At 33.5% G+C, this 23681-nt stretch overlaps 2 protein-coding genes across 2 annotated transcripts; both read left to right on the top strand.

The window, feature by feature from the left end:
* Positions 1 to 232: 232 nt before the first annotated feature.
* On the top strand, positions 233 to 9884 carry LOC128166695 (uncharacterized). The gene is made up of 4 exons (XM_052832011.1): positions 233 to 1053; positions 6452 to 6712; positions 7042 to 7215; positions 8960 to 9884. Exons 1-4 carry the CDS (start codon positions 960 to 962, stop codon positions 9196 to 9198), a joined length of 768 nt encoding a protein of 255 aa, XP_052687971.1. The 5' UTR covers positions 233 to 959; the 3' UTR covers positions 9199 to 9884.
* A 2544-nt stretch (positions 9885 to 12428) lies between these two features.
* On the top strand, positions 12429 to 22075 carry LOC128167223 (uncharacterized). The gene is made up of 3 exons (XM_052832801.1): positions 12429 to 13575; positions 20407 to 20559; positions 20766 to 22075. Exons 1-3 carry the CDS (start codon positions 13227 to 13229, stop codon positions 20864 to 20866), a joined length of 603 nt encoding a protein of 200 aa, XP_052688761.1. The 5' UTR covers positions 12429 to 13226; the 3' UTR covers positions 20867 to 22075.
* The last annotated feature ends 1606 nt before the right edge of the window (positions 22076 to 23681 follow it).

The raw sequence follows: 23681 nt of genomic DNA, 5'->3' as shown, positions 1-23681 counted from the left end.
TGGGTCTACGAGGGCACTAATGGACAGGATTATCTACGTGTTCGAATGAGTGGCTCTCAAATTGGATGAGCCTTGTGATTCTTGAACATATTGGACCAACAAGACAACATTTAATAGGCTATAACGCATCCTTAACGCTGTTTGCTTCAAAATATTGATAAGACTACTCGGGTGAAAATTGACTTGCAATAATACTCCGTAATGAACCGAACGTAATGGGACTTTCGATAATAAGGTGTGTGCCCTATGCTTTGAACTTAACTTCATAGCTTCTTTTGGCATCGAATAAACCCGTCAAAGCTTGTGTCGTTTGGACAAATCGTTAAATAGACTGTGAAGCTGAAATCTTTGGATACAGTAATTAGACAAGCATTTACTGCCAAATAGGATCCATACACAAATGTCATAGAGAGGGCTAGGGTTACCACTTTAAAGGAAATGGTGATGTAAAACGACCGACTGCTTGGAATGGAGCAATTTTTCTGACAGAGAAGAATGGAAGAGTTATGATTGTCAAAGCGCTTAATGAAATTAACCACTATCTAGGTCGATCAGCTGAGCTTTATCTTTTTATCTATAATTATGAATTTCCGAGTGGCCCGTGGCTACTGCCGCGATAATCCCGTCCTACTGTTTTGACCCTTTTTTCTGTTAAATAGTTCTACACGATCCTCTCGTCAAATGTTACGGTGAAAATATCCGAATTATGTGTTAAATATATCTGAAAAGCTTTCGAATAATTATCCCGTCGACATTACCTAGATTATGAAAAGACCCAAGAGTTCTGTAGTTCAAGATAATCGTTTGCTTTTGAAGTTCTAGGGAGCTAACTTTCTCCAGTATCGATCACAGCGGTGTGATGTGACGCGTCCTGTGGATTACGGGTATAGGAGGCAGGTATTTAGTGAGGACCAGACAATAGACAGCAACGTTTGAGCTCTGTCCCTTCATTCAAGAAGATGGTCCCCAGACACCTAGATCACGTGATACAGAAGACAATGACGAGAGCAGTTCTTATTTTCTTTTCCCTGGAATTCATTAAAGTCGTTTTAGGTGAGTTTTTTTTTCTTTGGAAGTTTATCCCTTTTTCATTTTTGCAAACTTGACCGGACGTATATTAAATATTTTTCATGAAAAAAATCTTATCTCTGTGATTGATTCTGAAATTTATGAACTTTGATGTAGTTAATTTATTAAATTCGCAATCTTTCATGTAATTACAATTCAATATTATATGTAAGTTATCATCTTGAATTAGCAGAACTCTACTTTTGTTTGATATGTAGTTGGGAATTAAACTTATTTAGAATCACGGAAACATAACAATAGAGAATTTTAATAAAGGAAAAATTAAGAGCTAAATATTAACTTTACAGTTAATAAATTCTTATTTTACATGATAAAGATTTAATTTTGTATAAAAAAAAATCTTGCGGAAATGTTTCTTACACGCAATTATACGTATTCTACCACCCTGCTAACTTATACACGGGGAAGAGCAGACTCTACTCAGGCCGATAGGATAGAGGGGAGGTTTAGGAATCGCGACTAGTTTATAATATGTTATATTATATGTATATATAAGTAACATGAATAAAATTAAAGGATTTAAATAGGTCCTTTGGTCGATATTTCTTGTGTCGTGTACCGAATGTTATTTTATATTAAATGTAAACCCGTTCACTTACTGGTACTGAGTAATTTAATTCAATAAAACAAAATTCTGTAAACAACAGTTGTTCGGATGAAGACTAACAGTTTAACCTGCTTGTTCTGTTTGTCAAACACTGTTTTGGGTACAAAGCCCTTTTGTATAGAAATGATAATACAATGTTTAGTCATTTGAAGTTTTTTTTTATATGACAATAGTTATTATTTTTGTTTATTCGACATAAACTTAAAATTCTGTTAATATGGGTTTATATTGATGTATATGATATAGATCAAGGGCTAAATTATTAAGATTATCTGATATTGCTTGATTTCAAAAAGGAAATTTGGGACCAAACCAATGATTATCATTCTTTATCAATGACTGTTGATGTATTTATTTTCATCAATGTTCAACGCATAAACTTAAAGGTACATTGGACTTACTATGAAGTCACTTATTTTTTCAATCATTATTTGATGGATAAACTGAACAATACAAGGGACATATCTGTTTGAGCGAGCTCATATGTCACTCATACTTCCCCTCTATGAAAATAAAAGAGAATCTTGGATACAATCTAACTGTTGATTAAAAGTTTTATTTTCAGAAACACAATATTCAAAATTTGCTTCCATTCTGGAGTCAAGTACAACAATGCCTTTATTTCGGCAGAGTGTATACACGGTGTAATAAATCTGCATGAGCTTCAATATTTTTTGATACCGGTACTTATGGTCATCATATCGGTCCCGGTCCAATAATCATAGCTATAGTCTTAAGGTTTATTATCCTGATTGTCCAGTAATCCGAACCTTCAAAGGTTCGTCGGTTCATTATTTTGAAGGATTATATTTACAAATTCAAATGGTTCAGTTGTCAGAGAATCCAAATAGTGTAAGTCCCTGAAGTTTTGAACCACACCACAATATACTGACTAGAAGGTATCATTAGACGGAACTTTACTAAGGAATGAATTCAAAATTTATTTGTTTTATACGATATAAAATGGTTTGGGGCAGTTTACGCTTTATAAACCGCGAAGCGGTTTATAAAAAAGCGTAAACTGTTACAAACCATTTTATATCGTATAAAACTAATAAATTTTGAATTCATTGCTTATAATTTAATTTTTTTCTTCATTGTATATATAAACGGTCATTTTACCTTTAAAATGACGTAAAATTGTACAAAATTCAAACGTAACGTCAGGCGTATTGATACATTTTAGACGTTAGTCTTACTATGACGTAGGCGACATTCTTTATACGATATAAAATAATTTTTTAGCCAATCAGAAAGCGCGTTACAACCAGAATTAAATTATAGTACTATATTGCATCATCTGTGATTTATTTTGATTGATTAAACGGACTAGTAATTTAAAATTCATATTTTATAAAGAGTTCAAACGGACTGGTACATTATCAAAAGAACATTTTATACAGAAACACCATTGTATTTTTTACTTAAAATTGAGAGAATTTTTAATTGCAATCTCCTGCACCAATTTTGATTGATTTATACGGAATGGTACATTATGAAATGAATATTCTATACAGAAAAAAAACTCTGTGTTTTACTTAAAATTTAGAGAATTTTTAATTTCCATCTCCTGCACCAATTTTGATTGATTTATACGGAATGGTACATTATGTGTTTTATATCTATATAAAATGAATATTTATAGTATATACATTTGCCAAAAATTCAGAACAACTTACGTGTAATTGCAATATCTCTGCATCTTTTTGATTTATATGGAATGATAACGTTCTCAATCCTTCTGTACTTTTATTTCTCTATTTCTGAAAAGAAATATTTATAGCAACATTATTGCGAAGATTAGATAAAGATCAATCGAATTTACCTCAGCATTCAAACATCAGAGGATTGAAATTCCTGTGATGCGATTAAAATGAATATCAAAATATTACTGGTTTGTTCCATGATACTAACCGGAGAAAATTAATAAAAGCTGATATATAATTATTTATTAATCTTAAAGTGCATCATTAGATCTCGAGGCAGTTAAAAATGAACGAATTTTAAATCTGAATTTATTTTTATTTCTTTGCATCAAATAGCCATGAAAGGCTTTGGGTGTAAATTGATATTTCTGTAAAAAAAAAAAAATACATGTAGCATCAGTGCAAGTTGTTTCCTAGGAAAACGGCCATGCATTATGGTATATTTTGTCTTTTAGATATAGTCAATGCATTTCTTGAGTTAAGGAAGCGGCAGTAATTGAATATTCATGCATTACATATAGACAAAGCGATTGCTTCCGCGTGTCAAAGAGTCTGGCCGTACTACAAGCACTGATAGTTCTTTGGATCGTGGGAAAATGCCATCTGTAATGAAGAATAGCACCAGTTAAAAAGATATGCAAATCGAATTGGTTCTTGTCATAAATCTATAATAGTTATAGAAACTTTCCGATCGGTTTCAACATCTAAAAGTTATTGCGTGGACCCTGAGGTCCACGCAGAAAATATATAAGCGAGGTTAAACCGGATGCAATGGGGAAAATTCAGCCTGCGCATGAGCTAGCCTGGTTCCTGTGCGTAATGGGTAGCTCAGGGAACCAGGCTAGCACACGTTTATCTGAATCGGGATCGGGATTCCGTGCCATATGCACACTTAAGTTCAAAGGCGCTGTAATTGTACAATCGGCAATCCTCGGCTGATTCCCCTACGCTCCATACAAATGTCGAGTGCGCGAGACATCCGAGTAGTTCCGAGTGGTAATTGTAAAGTTGTCGGTAAACAGTACAGAAACAAAGTATTCCTTTTAAAAAATGATTGGCATGTGATATGAACTATCAGTATTATGAAATAAGTTAATGTTATGCCGAAACTACAACATGCATCAAATAGCATAATTTGTAATGTTTTGTTGTTTTCCGAATACACAAGTAACTTAACTTTACTTTTATAGTAGGTGAGGCTAGAGAACTTCCCGATTAAATTTTTTAAGCATTTAAGTATGATTGAATAATTATGTCACTGTATAAAAGTTTAAATCTCAAGAAAAATGCATCATATAAATATGAAGTTTTTACACAACGCTGTCACTGCATAGTTAACAAAGTAGTGCGAATCGTAATGTGTGTGTCATGTTGTAAATTTTGAATTTACTGGGTGGGTGTAAATACAAAATTTACAACATGACAAGTGTAAATTTTGTATTTACACCCACCCAGTAAATTCAAAATTTACAACATGACATGTGCACAAATAGTAGAATTCACCGAATGCCTGATACTGTACATGCAAACTTCATTCATAGATAGATCATAATTACTTTAGAAGTATGAATCCTTTAAATTCTGAGATAAAAAGTCAGGGCTATACAGACATGCATACGTAATACAACGTACAAATTTAGTGGTTAAAAGCAGAGGGCTAGAGTCGGTGGAATCTCTGATAATCTTTAGGCTTTCGCGTTTTCGTTGGAAACACATACAAATGGTCCACGTATTGTAGTCCTTTTTTAAAGGACAGCAACTTGTTAATTTCTTTTTCGCTTAACATTAGTTTGACTCCGTACCAGTTCTTAACAGCAGTACTAAGGTATCAGTTGGGAATACTTACTTTACATATACAATTATCTTGGCATATATTTTAGAACCATATTAACAAGAGCTTGGACTTTGGGTAGTTGCATTAAATAGCAATGTGACGTAGGCCTGTCAATTTCATTGCTGGCCACTCAGCCAAGGCTCTCTGAAATCAACAAGATTTGTCTGGCTTTTGGGCTAAGACTACGCAATCGGTGTATACCTCGTCGTTTTTCACTTGTTTTGACGCAAGAAATAGACAATTACGTCCTACGAAAGTCCAAGGTCTTGTTAAAATGGTTCTATACGTGTTGTCGATTTGATCAAGATCTAGGCAAGGAACATTAAGTCTTTGTGCTTTTGAAAATTCGTGACTTATTTAGAATGCAGATTCTGGGTCAGAATCACTAGTATTTAGTACAAGTTACTTAATTAAGGTATTCTACTCCTTACTGTATTTTATTAAGATGTTTTGAGAAGTGAATTATTGAAATCTATATATTAACATGTTTCAAAAATACAATGTGGGTGGGTGGTTGGGTGGCTGGGGGGTTAAAATGTAATTTTCACTCAGTAACATCAAACATAATGCTTATTTAAACTGATCATACTTTAGTATGTGAATTTTGCATAAAATCTATCAAATACTGTAATTTTGTTAAACACGGCCTCCATAGTATGATTCAAACATATTGTGAGTTATACGTTTACCTGTATTACAATTGCAAATCAAATGTAAAGTGCACTGAAAATTTTAAGAAAAAAATGCATGCATATGGTTATTTTCTCTTAGAAATTCTAGTTTCCCCGCCAAAAAACTTCATTGTTTATCGAATCTAAATTGAGTTTACAAGTGAATGCCGAACACAGTGGTGATAAATAACCCCTCTTTGCTGATCAGACAACACAATATGATTATTACTTGTTTTAAAAATGGAGATCATGTGCGCCTTGAACTTCAACTCAGACGGGAGAAATACTTTAAAATGGATACTAGACGCTTATTGGGCGGACTGTATGTGATCTAGCAATCATTTATACTTTTGATCGTCCGATAAAAAAAATTCTCCATTTCCCAATCTCCCCAATCCGGACCCCCCATCTCTCCCCCGTTCCGCTCATCAGTAACCTGTAACTTTTATACCCGTAAGTCACAAAGAAAACATTTGATAAGTTCATTTGATAATTCAGCAGACTTTCCGTACTACACATTTAGGTATATTTGATTTGTTTGTAGGAGCGGTTCCTCCCGGGGGCATAGAGGGACTGTGGATCACGGATTTGAATCTCAAGGACAAGGTCAAGGACGATGCGTACCTGTGGATGCGCACGGCGGTCAGCAGGGTGCAGTGTGCTCTGGAGTGCACGGCGGACGCGCGCTGTATGTCGCATTTCTACAAAGAAACCAGCACTACCTGTATAGCTCAAGATGTTCAACTTGACTCCATCGACGTTCGGAACTCATCTGGGTTTTTAGCTTATGGATTACAAACAGCAGGTATAATTTAATCATGTCAAATAGTGGATGATCTTACCAAATGAAATTGTTTCGATTCTTTAATGAATATTGTTATGATGAAGTCTCGTTTATAATTTTCTTTCCATATTATATTTTTATCAATTTATGCAAGTAATAAGAATCAGCTTTCTCGTATGACTTCATCTAGGGATATTAGTATGCATACTTGTTTGTTTAATTACTGCATTCAAATACTAGTATCTGCCTTTGAAAAAAGACCACCTGTTTGACGCATTGGAAAACGTTTTTAAAATCATTATATAATCAATTAACGAATCATTACGGCTTTGAATTTGTACCATTTGTAGCGAGTTGCGTGGCCCCCTTCCAGTACAACCGAGCAGCGAATCTGTGTTTCTGGATCTCTGACGTCAAGGGGAACCTGACGACGGCGCAGCAGGTGTGTGGGTCACACGGCGGATCCTTGGCAACCATCGACACGGTGGCCAAGCGTGACGCCCTGCTGGCCTACCCAAATCTAAGTAAGAGGCATCGCTATTTGAAAAACGTAATAAAAAGCGCGATGCATGCTGGTTAACCGTTTAAATTTAAATGTTTTTATGAACGGTAACAATTTTTAGCATAAGTCACACATGACAGATAAAACGACCAATCATTTTATGTCATCTTTTTTGGTGGGCGCGGCAAGATAAAATTAAACTTTATGCGGGGAAGCAAGATGAACCCCACATAAAGCTATAGAATATTGGGTTGGAATTTCATTCATTTAAACTCAAGTAAAACAGATATATTGTATCACACTAGGTGTATAGGTAATTATGGGACCTTTTAAAAGATTGTCGGGTGGTTATTTAAAAAAAACAACCTCTTCAGGAAAGGGGGTTGTGTTATCGTAAATGTCTTTGGCAAACGGGTTTTGGAACACAGTTCGCTATTTGCAGTTGAAAAGTGAACTGCGTTCTAGAACGCAGTCCGTAATATTTATAATTCATATTAGGGGCCCCAAATATGAATTATAAATTTTGAATTGCGAACTGCGTTCTAGAACGCAGTTCACTTTTCAATGGCAAATAAACCCGATTCTCAAAAACTATAGATAACTGCATCACCATATTTTCACAGTGGTAGTGGTATACCACTTGAGAAGACCCTGGAGATTTCGGGCCCCAAATATGAATTATAAATTTTGAATTGCGAACTGCGTTCTAGAACGCAGTTCACTTTTTAATTGCGAATAGCAACTGCGTTCTAAAAACCAATTGCCAATGTATTTATTTATGTCACCTTGTCACTAAAATAAGAACCGTCGATTCGTTGATCTATTGATATTCAAAGTCGCCCGTCAGGCATACGTCGTCGCCTGTAATGGGGTCTCTACATAAAGGGGTTTTAAAGGTGGAGATGGTTTACGTTTCAACTTCCTTATCTTTAGTTTGAAAACTTATTTAAATTTAAACTCGCTCCTCTACTTTCAGACATGAAAGATTAAAGGGACTTGGACACGATTTTAGATCAAAATCTTATTTTTTATTTTTTCGATATAAAATGGTTTACCTGCATATTTTGAATGATTGACCAAAATTTGAATGTTATGATTTAAGTTATGAGAGAGACACAGAGGTAAGAAGTCATTGTTTTTAAACAAAGCTCGAGTCTTGTTTACAAAAAATATAAATTATGGAATTACCATTTCTTTGACAAAATAATTGTAAGAAACAAGACAATCCTGTTCAATGTGTTTATGAAATATATTATCAACAGAAGAAAGCAACATTGGATTGAAACTTATACCAATAGAACACATATGTAGACAGTAACAAAGCTCGAGCTTTGTTTACAAAACAAAGAATTCCAAACTCTGTATCTTGCTCATAACTCAATATCTGACTTTAAGATTTTGATAAAGCATTAAAAATACCCATATTAACCATTCTACACATTAAAAATGGAAAAATAAAATTAAAAATTTTGCTCAAATCGTGTCCAAGTTCCTTTAAATATGAAAAATAGCTATAAAGTTAGCCGGAAAGAAGGGATAGAGGAGGGGAACTGTTCATAAGAGATAGTTTTGCTCGTTTTTAAAATTTTGCAACTTAGTTTACCTTGAGCCAAAAACCGGCATGTTTTAAAATTTTGCAACGTAGTTTACCTTGAGCCAAAAACCGGCGTAAATGCATATTTATTGTCATCAATTTATGCTGATATTGTTAAAAATATATCAAGGTGTGTACTTGGTTACATTGTGCATTAATTTCTTTACGATAGATAAAGATGGATCAGGTAATTTTGTTGCGTCATATCTGATCGACGGAAGTGACGAAATGAATGAAACGGACTTCCGCTACAAAGATGGAAGCGTTGTTCCCTCTGGTTTTTGGATGGCTGGATTTCCACAAAACAACTCAGCAGAAAATTGTATTCATTTCCCAACATGGTCAAATGGACTTTTTATGAACTACGAGTGTGGCAATAGTAATTATTATTTCATTTGTCAAAAGCCTTAAATTCTCTCTCTCTCTCTCTCTCTCTCTCTCTCTCTCTCTCTCTCTCTCTCTCTCTCTCTCTCTCTCTGTATTACCGTACTGCTTTATTACATAGAACATGTCAACTGGGTACATGTATGGAGAGGACACATAGAACCGATGCCATTGTTTATAATTTCAATAATATACATTGTATTTATGAACTGTCTAAAGATACTATTAAATGTTTTAATGCAGAAAATGTGTAACGAGTTAATCAGTAAATTCAAAGATCAATAATTCACTAAAGCTGATTAACTTACAAACCAATTTGATTGGTAAGTGTACGTAATTTTGTGATCGCTTTGTACTTAAAATGTTTGTTTTTTTTTTTCATTATACTTATTGACGTGTAATTGTTACCTTTGAAAGAAACAGAGGTGGGCAATTGTTTGCAAAATGCTTCTCTTTGTCTCCCTTATTATCATCTATATAAAGATTCGCCCATCCCACGTGGCTTATTTGTCCTCGTTATTTCAATGCTGTATGTCTATGTATACTTTCTATAGGGATTAAACGAATGCTATTTAAACAGATATTTGTGATTTGAATTGGTATACATGAAAAGCAATTATTTGAATTGTATATTACCATTGGTTGATTGGTGAAATTGATTGTTGTTCTGTTTCATGGATTACAAGCTGAAATAAAATAAAATACAAACGGTATATGTGCACCAAGTGTTATCCTAGATGTTTGAGGATCGCCTGTAGGTATCTGGCAGAACGTTAAATGATCATTTCTGTGAATTTCTCGATGAGTAAAATGTTTATAATTTTGAATCTCCGACAGTAAAATGTTAATTGTTATGGTTGTAAGCTCTGTATCTCTGACAAGACGTCAAAAATACAATACTTAGAATCTTTGACAATAAGTAAAATATACATTTCTTTAATCTCTATTAGGTTTAATAAATTCTATATTACTTTGAATCTTTAGCAGGAAGAAAAGTAAACATTCTCTGAATTGTACATGGATAGTATAAACTCTTAATCTCGAGTAGAAATGAAATGTACATTTCACAGAATATCTAGTAAAAAAGTTCTCTATACTACTATATCAAATTATTAGACTCGAATTTAGGCTTTAATACCGAGAAATCAGAAGAGTGCTGTCTTTGGTTTTATATATTTTAAACATCATTGGTACTTGAAGATAACCAATTTGTTTTTATTTTTTCTCAATCAAGCTTTGCTAATTAATAATCAACGAAAATTCCTTTATAAAATCCGGAAGTCATCTTCATTTTACAATCTTGCGCATGCGCATTACATACAATATCACATTTGCATGGATAAACTCAGAAACTATATTACAAATACGTGTAAATTTTCATTGAAAATTTGTCATATATTCTGTTCATCAAAGGAAATACGGGTAATAGATCTGACTCTAACTCAGTGCATTTAATATGAAAAATCACGAAAGTTTCGAAAATCAACATGGTTTGTAAATTCGAAGCGAGTAAAAAACGTTGGTGAAAAGTGTTGAATTCTTTATTAATATTAATAAATTTTTAGATGAAAGGTATTTACAGCCTAAAAATGGTTTGTTATGAAAAATTTGACTTATTTTCAATGCAGCTTCATTAATTTTCTCCAAAATCGTTTAGGAGCGATTCTGCAATATTTTGCTACAGTACGAGTATATGGGAGACAGTTTAACTGTAAAGAAGGCCTGGCCCGAGATACAGTTAGATTATTCTTACTAAACAGAGTGTAGTGAAATTAATAGCATTATTGTAGGCTTAAAGCTTGGTTATGTAAATGTCAACAATACGGTGTGTCAATGTATCTACTAGTATTTCGTAAATGTCCGATATCATATGCAATGTCGACCCGTGCACGCACGGGTCAAAGTCTAGTATAAAATATTAGTATTTCCCCAGCATTCAACATGATGTAAAATATACCTTAATATGAAATTCTGTCAGAATAAAGATTGAATATTATGATGATTCTACGGCTTTGAATCGCAGGCGCCTAACGTTTAAAATTTTCGTTAAATGATTTATAATTATTATTAAAGTACAAGAGGTAAATCATTAAACAAAAATATTTTAAACGTCAAATGCATGTGCTCTGAATCTCTGGAAGGAAGTAAAATGTACATAATTGTCAATAATTGTCGACAGAATTATTAAGATTTGAGTTTTATGAGGGGATCAAATCCAATAAAGTCCGAACGGCTTCAGGATAGATTTGATAATGCCCTGACCGTATTTGATCCCCTCATAATTCTCAAATATTGATTCTTTATTACTTATATTATTTTCAGCAATTGTACGATTAAATATTGAAATAACCTGACCGGCTGGGTGTAAATTATACGCTGCTTAATTCTATGATTATAATTTCTGGAAGAAATTATGATTTTTGAAGTAGTAAAAGTTAAATACAAACAATTTTACAACGATATGTGATACGCAAAATGCATGGGATTTCATAGTGAACTTACTCTATCTCTGAGAATGCAGTCTAATTTGTACTCGCTTCAAATTAATTGAGCTTATACATACATGTAAAGATGTATTTTGTAACATGTTGGAGTTCAATCCTCTCACTTTGGAACGTAATAGAACTCTGAAAATAAAAGAAGATTAAATGCAAAATCATGCGAGTCAAGGTAACAAAACACGAACGGCGAAGCACCTGCTTAATTAACTCGTTGGTAATTAGCACCGGACTAATACCGGATAAATCGCTGCCACTTGTCTCAAGTCACTTTCTCTGAATAGTTCCATTTTATCAGAAAATCATGATCTGAAAGGTCTTTATCGATTTTTTCATGACAAAAATCATTTTAAAAAATAGCTAGTTTTCTTCGTCTAGATATTGCAGCTTCATGGATATCAAATGTCTTGAATTGAATTCACTGTGTTCAAAACAATGATTAAAAGTAAAACAGAAATGATTTCAATATCTTCTTGACATTTATAACTATGAACGTAACATTTCAAGCTACCAAAAAATATAAATGATTGGTATACTTGAGCCACCGTTTCTCCTTATTCCCTTCCATCTGCAAGGCCGTTCACCACGGAGCGTTGGTTTATCAAGATCCAGAATCTGAACTTCGAGTAGTTCTATTCGAACACGCCTGACGATAGCGTCTTTGGTGTGTGATGGTTCCAGTCAGGGTATTGATTAGGGTGACGGTTTGTTGCGAATAGGTCCTTTTACTAAGGACGACGTCGGCACTCTCCAATCTACTGCGGATATTTAGCATCCAGATAAGGCTAACATATAGGACCCCGCCTAATACTTTACATTCTTTTAAAGGAAAGAATGTGTAAGAGGCAGTGTTACATTTACTTGTGTAAAGTTACATTTACTGGTGTTAAACAACTTTTCTGAAAAAAAAGGGATACAATTGACAACCCACTGATAATGTGTGATTGCTGTACAGAGGTCACGTGATCGATTTAAGGTGGGACCTACATTTGGATGGCTTTTCCTTCCCCAGAGATGACAAGACGCGCACGAAACGGTGAATTTTTTTCCAAATTATAATAGAATTAATGATTCGTCATTTAATTCTGAGATGCAACTTTCGAGTTATTAAAAATGATTGTAGCATAAGATCAAAAATAGTTCCATATATTACAACGTCATTTGCAAAAAAATTCTCGATCATTAAAGTGTATAATATAATGGTTTCGATTAAATCTCAAAACCTATTTTTTTTGTATACGACACAATTAAATAATTGAATTACATTCCATCATTTCATTGTCCAGTTATTCAGCGGTGCGCATTGAAAAAAACTCAATAATCTTCAGATTTTGTTTTTACAAACGGCAAATCTCGACGATTTCTTTGTCAGAATAAAACAATAAGGATTTAACATTCACCGGTCAATACACTAGCTGCTATAAGGCCAATCTGATGAACCAATAAGGGTGAAGCAAAGGAGTAGTTACATACCTGTGACATGTGACAGGTAGGTTTAGTCTTACTTAATGATCAATAATTATACTATATACAAGACGACTCGACAGGCTTAAGACAATGTTCCGGAGTTCAAGCCTGTCTCTCAAACCCTCCGATATAAATTACACGTGTTCTGCAGTGGGTGTGACCATAGAGGAACTTGACATTCAGGTCAGTGAGGGGATGAAGGGTGGCCCAGAGCCCCACCCCCGCACACTCCCCAAAATACAGGTGTTTCTACACAACGGACAATACTTCACCCTCAATAACACCGAGTTACACCTGTGTCATCTACTGGAAAGGCGTGGAGAAATAAAGTCTGTCCGTGTAAACATGGTTCCAAAAAGCAAAATCCCAGGAGAAGTAATCAAACTGCTGTTACCCGAGGGAGAGCGGTCCGAGAGTAGTTCACATACAGACACACAAGGTAAGTGACTTCTAAACGATGCAGCCGTCGCAATATTATGCTTGTTTATTGCAACAATATGAAATGAATACCATGCAAAGGTTAACCAGCATTATATGTTGGACATTGATTGAAAGAGGGACTTAATCCTCTAACACATAGGAGACAGCAATATTGCTTTTTATGAGCATTGGGTTTCTATTTTACGACAAGACGCGCTCGCTGAAACAGTTGCTTAGTATCATGTCCTTGTTCGGTGATTCCAATTTTTTCCAGCTTTTAATATTGATGTAGATTTCTTGATATGTCTTTTAATCCCATCTTTTATTGAGGAGCAAGGTCATTATATGAGCTGAAAAATTTCAAGTTTTATTTTTTTTCTTCTAATGTTAACAATGCTATACTACTGAATGTCAGTAGTCATGTAATCAAGTAATAAGAGGGCTACTGAGCTCACAATTCATTGTTGTATAAACAAGGCTCGCACAAAGATGATAAAAATGTCAAATCGTGACCATACGCCTTTGAAATCAACTTCCATTGCATAGCGGTCACAAAAAAAATTTCATATTTCTTGTACGTTTAGATTTATTAACTTTGTTTTTTGTGTTGACTTTGTTGTTCACTTTGTTTTGTTTGTGTAATCATGTTTTATTTTTTGATGCAATAAAATGTATGTGTTCTTACGAAAGCCCATTGAGCTCATTTTCGTAGGTAAAAAAAATTCGCGAATAAACGCGAAACTACCGCGAATAAACGCGAAACTATCGCGAATAAACGCGAAACTTTCGCGAATTAAGGTCAGACGACACGTTCCTCGAGAATCTTTTTGTATTCCTCGTAATAATGAGTTCTAACAAAAAATATTAATTTTATAATTATTTTAAAAATGATTAAAATTTAATTCAATGTGGTTATGTGTCTACATGGCCGAGTGGCTAGAACCGTGGCCACTCACTGCCAGAAGCGTATGGGTTCTAACGGTCGTGATTTCAAATCCCCGCCCCGGCCGAGATAGAGTTCCAATATAGTGAATTTTGCTGTGCTGTATATGCATGTATTTTTATATTAGCAGTTCAAGTGTATTTTCAAGAAGATTGTATAGGAAATTGCATACTCTAGTATTTTGCAGAAATGCCTGGTAAGGTACCCTAATTTTTTGCAAGAAAGCCTGTCAAAATAGTAGTAAACCATCAACAAATTTCTGGAAAAAGTTATTTAAAATTGAGGAACGTGTCGTCTGACCTTAACGCGAAACAATTATATAAATATTGTCATTTCATACACACGAAAGCCCATTGAGCTCATTTTCGTAGGTAAAAAAAATATTTTTTATCGCGAATAAACGCGAAACTTTCGCGAATAAACGCGTTACAGTCGTGAATAAACGCAAAACTTTCGCGATATAACGCGAAACTTTTGCAGATAGACGTGAAACTTTAATATAAATATTGTCATTTCAGACAAGAAACCCTATGAAGAACAATGACTGAAAACAAACATATTAATTATAAATGAAAAAAATAATCTTATTATATAAAGATGTACATGAATCAGATCAAATCATTCACAAATTGATATAAATTCAATTGAAGGAAATCTTTAAATTCTTAGTACTGATTTTCAAAGGACATAATGGCTTCTTCCATTCTCACGGGCGTTGTATTATAGAAAATGAGGCACCAATATACTCTAATGATAACAATTTTAATTCGAATTAAAAGTTTTATTAAGTATCATTTTAGAATTAAAAGGATTTTATTGTTCGAAACGTTATAATATATGTCATAATGCCGCGACATAAATTAACGTCTAGTTTAATATCAGAAAGATAAGTCAAGCCGTGAATTGAAATTTTTAAGCTATTGTTCAAACCTAGATTACGTAAATTCGTTCTCTAAATCTATCACATAAGTCATTTAGAAATCAGTACTAAGATTTTAAAGGTTTCCGACGGTTGAATTTATAATAATTTTAGAAGAAAAGATAATCAATGATCTGATGAATGTCTGTTCTGTTCATGGTCGGCGAACGAATGAGATATGATGCTCTAACTTATTATCTACTTTGAACACATAACATCTAAAAATGTTATGAAGTTTTATCAGATTTATTAATATCTATATGTAAAAAAAGATAATTTTTTCTTCATAAATCAACGTAACAAGGATAATACAATCATTATGAATAATAAGTATTTCATTCTTTAAAACTGAAATGTATTTGTTTTCAATCATTTTTCTTCATTAGGGTTCTTGTATGAAATGACAATATTTAAATGATAGTTTCGCGAAAGTTATGCTTTATATTGCGAAAGTTACGCGTTATATCGCAAAAGTAAAGTGTTCATTCGCAAAACTAACGCGTTATAGCGCGAAAGTTTTGCGTTTATTCGCGAAAGTTACGCGTTATATCGCGAACGTTTCGCGTTTATTCGCAAAACAAACGCGTTATATCGCGAAATTTTCGCGTTTATTTCCGAAAGTAACGCGTTTATTTGCGAAAAAAATTTTTTTTTACCTACGAACATGAGCTCGATGGGCCTTCGTATGTTCTATTACTTTTGTGAATGAGATAAAATATTGGCAAAAGTAAAGTTGATCAAAATGAACATAATTTTTGTTTTAGTTTTTTATGTTATTTAGCTACATCTGTCATTTATCGACAGATTTATTAATAAGGTGCCAACATCCTTTGAACTGAATATCCAGAAAATAAACTTTAAATGAAAACAAAGGTGTGCTATGTCGGCATGGTTTTAGGGAAAGGGAACTGAAAAAAGCAATAAATCAGGACTCAGTGTAATTCATGTCAAGTACATCTTACATTTTATTCTTTTGTACAACTCCGTGTTTTATCTAGCATGTTGAATCCAAATATCAATACCAATTTTTATAAGAAAGCTTCATAATAAGCCTGTTGTGGGTTATTTCTAAGACTATAAAATATAAATAAATGTTCAGATCACATGATTCGCCACTTGTTATATCCTCAGTTCATGGAATTTTTAAACAACATACCACATGTGTATATGAAATAATTCGGACAATGACATACAGTGAAGGTCAAAGGTTACACCAGACGAACGTGTTACAAACTCTGTACGGGTCAAAGGTCTAATCAGGAAGATCTGCAACTTTAACTGCAAGTGCCAAGCGCTTTTAGTGATGTTGCCTTTTTTTGGTTTCATATGGTTTCTTACCCTCACACGAATTTTTTTGGTGAATAAAAGGGTAAGTCCACGTCCTTAGTGCACAGCATATATAATTGAGGTCAATGGTACTAAAAGGACGAGACCCCATACCTCAAGTTTATAAGTTTATCAATGTTTTGTATTTTAAAAAATGTTCTACGGTTTTGATAATTTTTAAATAACAAAATAAAATTGACACTTTCTAAAGTGTGTCAATGACACGGATTTGTTTAAAATCATTTTTCAAAACTTTACTGTCAAAAACTGTTAGCCCAGACAAGCTGAAACTTGTGTGAAAGCGTCCTCAAGTAGTGTAGATTCAAGCTTAAATTTGTTTAAAAAATTATCCCCGGGAGAAGGATGGGCCACCAAGGGGGGTGGGGGGGAGAATTTTTACATATGAATAACTATATAAAGATAAAAATATTTTAAAATATTCTTTTTAAAAACCATACTGGCACTGTACCAGTTATCGGCTAAAATTTAACGTTTTCTTTTCGTAATTCCTTATTTCTTGATATTTTTGGATAAAACTTGACATACTTTAAAAAGTGAACTCATTATTTATCAATCTGTTAGTTTATATCATTATTTAGAACCCAAAACATCTTGTTTTGTGCTTTTAAGCACGCCCCGAATTTGCCGAGTTTTTACGATATACTGTACCAGTTATCGGCTTCGTGATAATAACATAGCAAAAATCCGTGTTCATGTTGATTTTATACTCTGCTTAATGTAGTTTGAATTATGCCCCTTGTGGGGTCAGACTAAAGTATTCGGGGTCATGATACATTATAAACAAAACTTATACACCAAATTGTATACTATTCAATACATAATTGTGCAATCAGGCGTTCAATTGCAGTACGAATCTCTCGGAAATTCGTGAATTCCTTTTGTTTATACATGTTAAATGTATTGATTTTATATATCAAATCAAAGAAGGGATATAATAACGTATCACAAAGAGGTAATATTCTATTTTTAACTTATTGCGTCATTTTCCCCACTGCTGTAAAATCAGCGGTAAACAATGATCGTTTAAGCTCATGTATAAAACATATTCAAGAAAGTTTTCAAGCAAACTTACTTTTCTTTATTCGAAAAAGACGACTGAATTAAAAAATCTTGGATTGTCGCGTGCTATAAACCCGAACTCTCAGTTTAGCCGATAACTGGTCTTAGCCGATAACTGGTACAGTACCAGTATGGCCAGAAAGGTTGTAATTTTAGTGGAAGCATCCTCAGGTATTGTAGGTTTAAGTTTGTTCAAATTATGAACTCCAGAGGTAAGGTGAGGCCACATTTATTAATCTATAGAAAAAATCTTTAAACAAAAATAAGGAGCTCAATGTTTAACTTACGAATATGCTGAAAAATTTGAATTAAAAGATCAAAATATGAAAGCTACTAAGGTGTCTAAATATTTTGTAGTGAATACGATCTAAAGATTATGGTGGCTATTGTTGCTCAGGTGAGCAATGTGGCTCCTGGGCTTTTTGTTTATGTAAGTGTGTCATGTTGTGAATGTTGAATTTACCGGGTGGCAGTAAAATTTACAACATGACAGTTCAATCACGACTGTTTACTCATAAAGAATAAGATAAAATGATGGTTTTAAACAATTTGAAACTAATTGAAAAATTCAGCGGAAGAGTTGTTGCAAATAGCATAACCATCACTATATATAATCATCCATAGAAAAAAAAACATATGGACGAATTAACTGCAAAATGTATAACGTATCACAATATTCAGAAAATTCATTGATTCTAATCAGCTACCAAAAATATGACCCTTCACGCTTAAACATCTGAACAGGCTATTTTCTGGTGTTCGCCGTATCGTCAGGTCAATTATTTACATGTACTTGTTCTTGATGCAAATAATGTTTTTAAAACAAAAGAACTGCGTAACTACAATTAATCAAAAGGCTAAGGATCAGAATATACCAAAATAGTTAAAGTCTGCACCAAATGTCAATCGTTTGATGTCCTTGCAATTGTCAAAGTCCGATGGTTACGCGAAAGTCCAATAGTCCATTTCTACAGACGAGTCACGTCAACGTCCGATGATCGATAACGCCAAGGTCCAATGATCTGTATTCATAGGACCACTACGCTAAAGTTCGCTGTTAAAAAAAACTGCGCTTTTAAAATTATCTATTAGGCCCAAACATGCTGCAACTTAGTCAGTAATGATTTAAACTTTAGGGTCTGGTTGTTAAAACAGTAATCCTTATCAGCCGAGTATATTTTTCTTTATCCCCGATTCATTTACCCCACATTACATGTAATTATATTTGACACATTTGATCTAACTATTGTATATGGTATTTTTTTCATCGGACCTTTATGTGTAAAAATCGCGTTTGTTATAGCAAAACATCCCTCTCAAGGGGGATGTGCGGCCATCTTGTACATTTGAGGATAAGAATGTAAACATTTCTTGAACTGGCTTGTTTCTGCCCGAAACTGGCCAAAAATGTTGCTAAAAGATAGAAAAGCCATATATATGATGTCCTACATGTCATTTTGTTTCAAAAGTATGCAGACAAGAACAGGACAATGCCTTTTTAATCACTCAGAACAGCTGTCGAACTGCGCAGGTACAGACTTATTTTGAAGATTTGAAAGTCTGAAAAAATATGAAGGGGGGGTTCATTGGTGTCCTCTCTACGACGCGCATGTAACAATTCGTATTATGATACTTTCATGTTAAATACTGAAATCTGATTGGTTTAGACGCAGTTGGTAATCCGTTCTATTACCCTCAGCGTTAGCAACACACTTGGCAACCGGTTACACAAAGAATTGTTACATGCGCGTAAATTATGCGCGTACGGTTCGCCGTAGAATTCACTTCATTTCTGTGTAAAAGCAGTAAAATTTTCTTTAAATATAAGACATTCAGTATAATAAAATAAATAGGTGTCAATTTCAACAGTTATCCTCCCAAACAGGCACTATTTATATAGTGTTACCCTTTGCCACGTGTGTTGCTAACCCTGAAGTTAAAACTATAGAACGCATTATAAACTGCGTCTAAAAGATTTCAATATTTAACATGATAGTATGATAAAAGTACATGTAGCATTGGTATAGAATTAAGTACAATAATTCGAATAAAGTTGTTTCTTTGAAATTGTTTATGGCTGTCCGGCTTTGTTTTGCTAATTAATTTTGAATAACAAAACATTTTCAGTTAAATTAAAGACAACATGGAAGATAACGAACTGGTAAATTATTTCAGTATTTTCAGTATACACACATTACCTTTTCATTAACTGATTTTAAACCCACAAAAACAAAACATACATGTATATGAATGGTTTGTTCATTTTCCGAATCATGGTCAATTTATTACATATTTTTTATTCATCATTACAAGTATGCATATCTGGGTTTTACACGGATTCTCCGACTTCCTCCCAGAAAATGGATCTCCTGCATATCTATATTTGAATTTCAGTCGATTGTTGAACTTTACCAGTCGTTAAAAAATAAATATAGTTCAGGAATAGCTTTATATTATAATAGTGAAAAACATCTGATGAATAATTTTCAAAAAGACCAATCAAATCATTGTTATTTGAAGTGGAAGTCCCCAGCACGGCTTTTGTGGGAAATAACAATGTCATTTTGTTGTTTATTTTTCAGAGAGTTCTACTTGTGACAAATGCAGTGATGAGACCGGCTGCACGTTAGATGATATAAATACTGAGTCGTGGGTGGATACATACAAACATATAGGATCAGGGGAGGATTCAAACAGCATTCTCTCCGTTTGTTTGAACTCCGATGTCGAGAGTGGTAATTCATGGATTTTATTGTCAGTTGTCATGAGATGAACTCCGTATCCAACACAACCACACATAATTATATACATGTATCGCTTTCTATGATTAATAAGACAAAGCTCTTACTCATATGTATATTAAGCTCACCTAGATATTTTTATAAGCTGATTTGTTGATTTATTATACTAATAAACTCGTATCGCCACTCTCGTATTTCAGTGGATAGCATTCCTGATCTCGACCTGTTCACTTCACCAGAGAGCAGCACCAGCGCCAGCACAGAATCGGACTTGGGAGAAGACATTGAGAGCTTCGTGTGACGCGGCCTCACTTTTCCAGTCCATTGAGTATATCATATCATTATGCAAATCAAAGCCCTGCTGTGTCAGTGTATGTTTTACGAATATACTACTATCTTTTAAATGTGGTATGGATAGTTTTACATTTTTTAATTCCCAAAACTTTAAGATGACTATTTTGTATGATGGTCAAATTGCACAACGATTGTTTTTCAACATTTTTACTTCCTTGCATAACACACAACATACCATAGTGTATTTATTCTTTTTGGAATTCATTCAATATTAACATATTCCTACATCAATAAACTTTAAATGTCATAATTTAACATTTAACAAACTGATTTCGATTTTCCTCTCCAAGTTTCTCAATAAAACTTGATGAATAAAAACTGATGCATGAGGCTGAGGACCTCTGGGTAACGGAAGTCACATTCGCCGCCTTTCTGACGCTTTCAGCGAAACAAGTCGTCTTTAGGGACACGCCCTTATAATACAAGCTCTGAGTGTCATCAAATCGCTCTAATCTTAATGCCATTGATGCACCTCTCAACAATTCACGCTTTGTTCGACATCTAATTCTCCTTATGATGGAGTTCAAATAAATCACCAACATTTCGACTTCATTCAACTAAAATAAACATATCTACTGTAACGTTATATGTTTCCTTATTCATGCACGTTACATGTATTTACAGTTGTTTCCTTGCTCAGCGATTTGCCTAATAAATCAATAATTTAAAAGACCATATATTTGTATGTGAATGCCTTTGGCTATGTAAGTATATTCATATATTTGCATTTCCATTGTTCTTTCCCACTGTAAGCCCATACGGAGGAGCTGCAATTATTTCTCTATAATCGCAATTGCTCTGTCAGTATACTATTACGTCATAAAGGTGTAACGTTACATATACTTTTCCATGACGTTATAGATTAAACCACTATACGATACATCATGTGTTTTTCTCCAACTCCATTAAAATTGACGTATTTACATGTAATATTAAAACATGTTTTTGATAACATTTTAAAGGAATTACTGTTATAACATATCATTGATTCTGTTAACAAATCTATGTGAATTAATAAGATACATTACAGTCTGAATGCTTACTTTTGATGTAATAGCTAAATGTCAAGGTCTAGGCTAATACAGGGTATTTGCGAGTGGTAAATGCAAATATAAGTAATAAACAACGATTATTTAGTGAACATGGCGTTATGAATAGCAACTGCTCTGCTGGCATATTTTCCATGATGCGCTAGCGCGCATCATGGAATATGCCAACAGAGTAATTGCTATTCATAACGCCATGTTCACTAAATAACGTTGTTTATTTCTTAAGTATGTACATGCATTGTTATCTTTTTGTAGTCATGTTAATACTCCTTCCGAATTTATAAATACTGGGTATTTTGTCCAAGCCAAATATGTATCTTATCTATTTTTGACACTTCATATTGATGGATACGAGATCCCAAATATAAATTAAGATAAGTATGATTATTTTGTGTCCTTACTTAGTGAAATAAAAACAATACAATACCGGTATCACGGATTAGCTGTGGTCGAGAGTTGATGACGTCATTTATGACCATGTAACCATGAATGTTTATTTCTCTCAAACCATATCAATAGTACATGAGGTACAAATAATTAAATTCTGTTTGTAACGCAGCATTTGATTGGATAGAAAAAATTAGTTAATTTGTATAACCTGGTTTGCACGTCACAAGACACGTCATAATGCACCAACGTCAAAAACGTACTATTCCGCTTGACGTTACGTTTGAATTTTGAACAGAATTATTTCATTTTAAAAGGTTTGAACAGTAAATTACAGTAAATTAAATTATAAGGAATGAACTCAATGTCTACCCAATTTATACTCGTATAACCTGGGTTGGAGCAATTTACGCTTTTTTATAATCCGGATTATAAAGCGTAAACTGCCCCAACCCAGGTTATACTCGTATAACTTGATTAGACATTAAGTTCATTTCTTAAATGTACAAATGCAAGGTCAAGTCAGAAAGAGTAAAGATATCTAAATAAATCGAGCTAATATTTCTTTAACAAATATGGACACCTTTTTCATAAATCAATATCTATGGTATTAATTAGATACCAAATTTTTTAAATTTCCTAACATAGTGGTGTTCGTCACCCAATGAGTTTTTAATTACTGGTACATAATGAACAAATTATATAATTATCTTTCTATGTTATTCATCTTCCTGTTTCAATTGGTACTTTGTGGTTACATGTTCTAAATTTTGTAAATATGACTCTTAAATCGTTCGGAAGTTTCTAAGGATATATTTCTTGTCCAAAGCGTTCTTTTAAAATTCTGTAATTCAACCATGGGATCATTATCATAACATGGATATAACAGTACCTAATAAAAGAGTAGTAACTCTTGCCATGCTGTAGCAATTCGATCGGCAAGTCAGGAAATGGAATGAAAAAATTCCATTGGTTTTTAATTATTTATGCCTTCAGTATTGTGGGAATGATAAAAATGTGTTACAAGGTTTGCAAACTTAGTTGATTGGGAGCACTAACGGTTTGATTTGAATTTTGATTTTTCAACTGACATTTTTTTTCATTTTAAACTTCATGAACGTTCATCCAGAACATCAATATTTTTTAACATTTTGAAATGTTTGACATCGCAAAAATAAAGGTCATAATGTTTTGGCAAATGAAAAATAAACCTGTGTACATTTTGTTCACTAATATTTCTGAAGTTTGCTTTGTTTACAATCGGCGCATAACATGCGAGTTGAATAAACCTAATCTTTGGGTGACGAAACCAAACGATTCCCTCTT

Source organism: Crassostrea angulata, chromosome 10 (assembly GCF_025612915.1).
Source record: "Crassostrea angulata isolate pt1a10 chromosome 10, ASM2561291v2, whole genome shotgun sequence".
Classification (NCBI taxonomy): domain Eukaryota; kingdom Metazoa; phylum Mollusca; class Bivalvia; order Ostreida; family Ostreidae; genus Magallana; species Magallana angulata.
Note: the sequence above shows the minus strand (reverse complement) of the source record. Positions and strands in the feature narration are given on the sequence as shown.

Bases quoted from the DNA above. Each gene is read 5' to 3' on its own strand.
- LOC128166695 (XM_052832011.1), top strand. From the start codon at position 960: ATGGTCCCCAGACACCTAGATCACGTGATACAGAAGACAATGACGAGA. The intron at 1,054-6,451 runs GTGAGTTTTTTT...ATTTGTTTGTAG, and splicing joins ATTCATTAAAGTCGTTTTAG to GAGCGGTTCCTCCCGGGGGC. The intron at 6,713-7,041 runs GTATAATTTAAT...TACCATTTGTAG, and splicing joins TTATGGATTACAAACAGCAG to CGAGTTGCGTGGCCCCCTTC.
- LOC128167223 (XM_052832801.1), top strand. From the start codon at position 13,227: ATGTTCCGGAGTTCAAGCCTGTCTCTCAAACCCTCCGATATAAATTAC. The intron at 13,576-20,406 runs GTAAGTGACTTC...TTTATTTTTCAG, and splicing joins TTCACATACAGACACACAAG to AGAGTTCTACTTGTGACAAA. The intron at 20,560-20,765 runs GTAATTCATGGA...CTCGTATTTCAG, and splicing joins GAACTCCGATGTCGAGAGTG to TGGATAGCATTCCTGATCTC.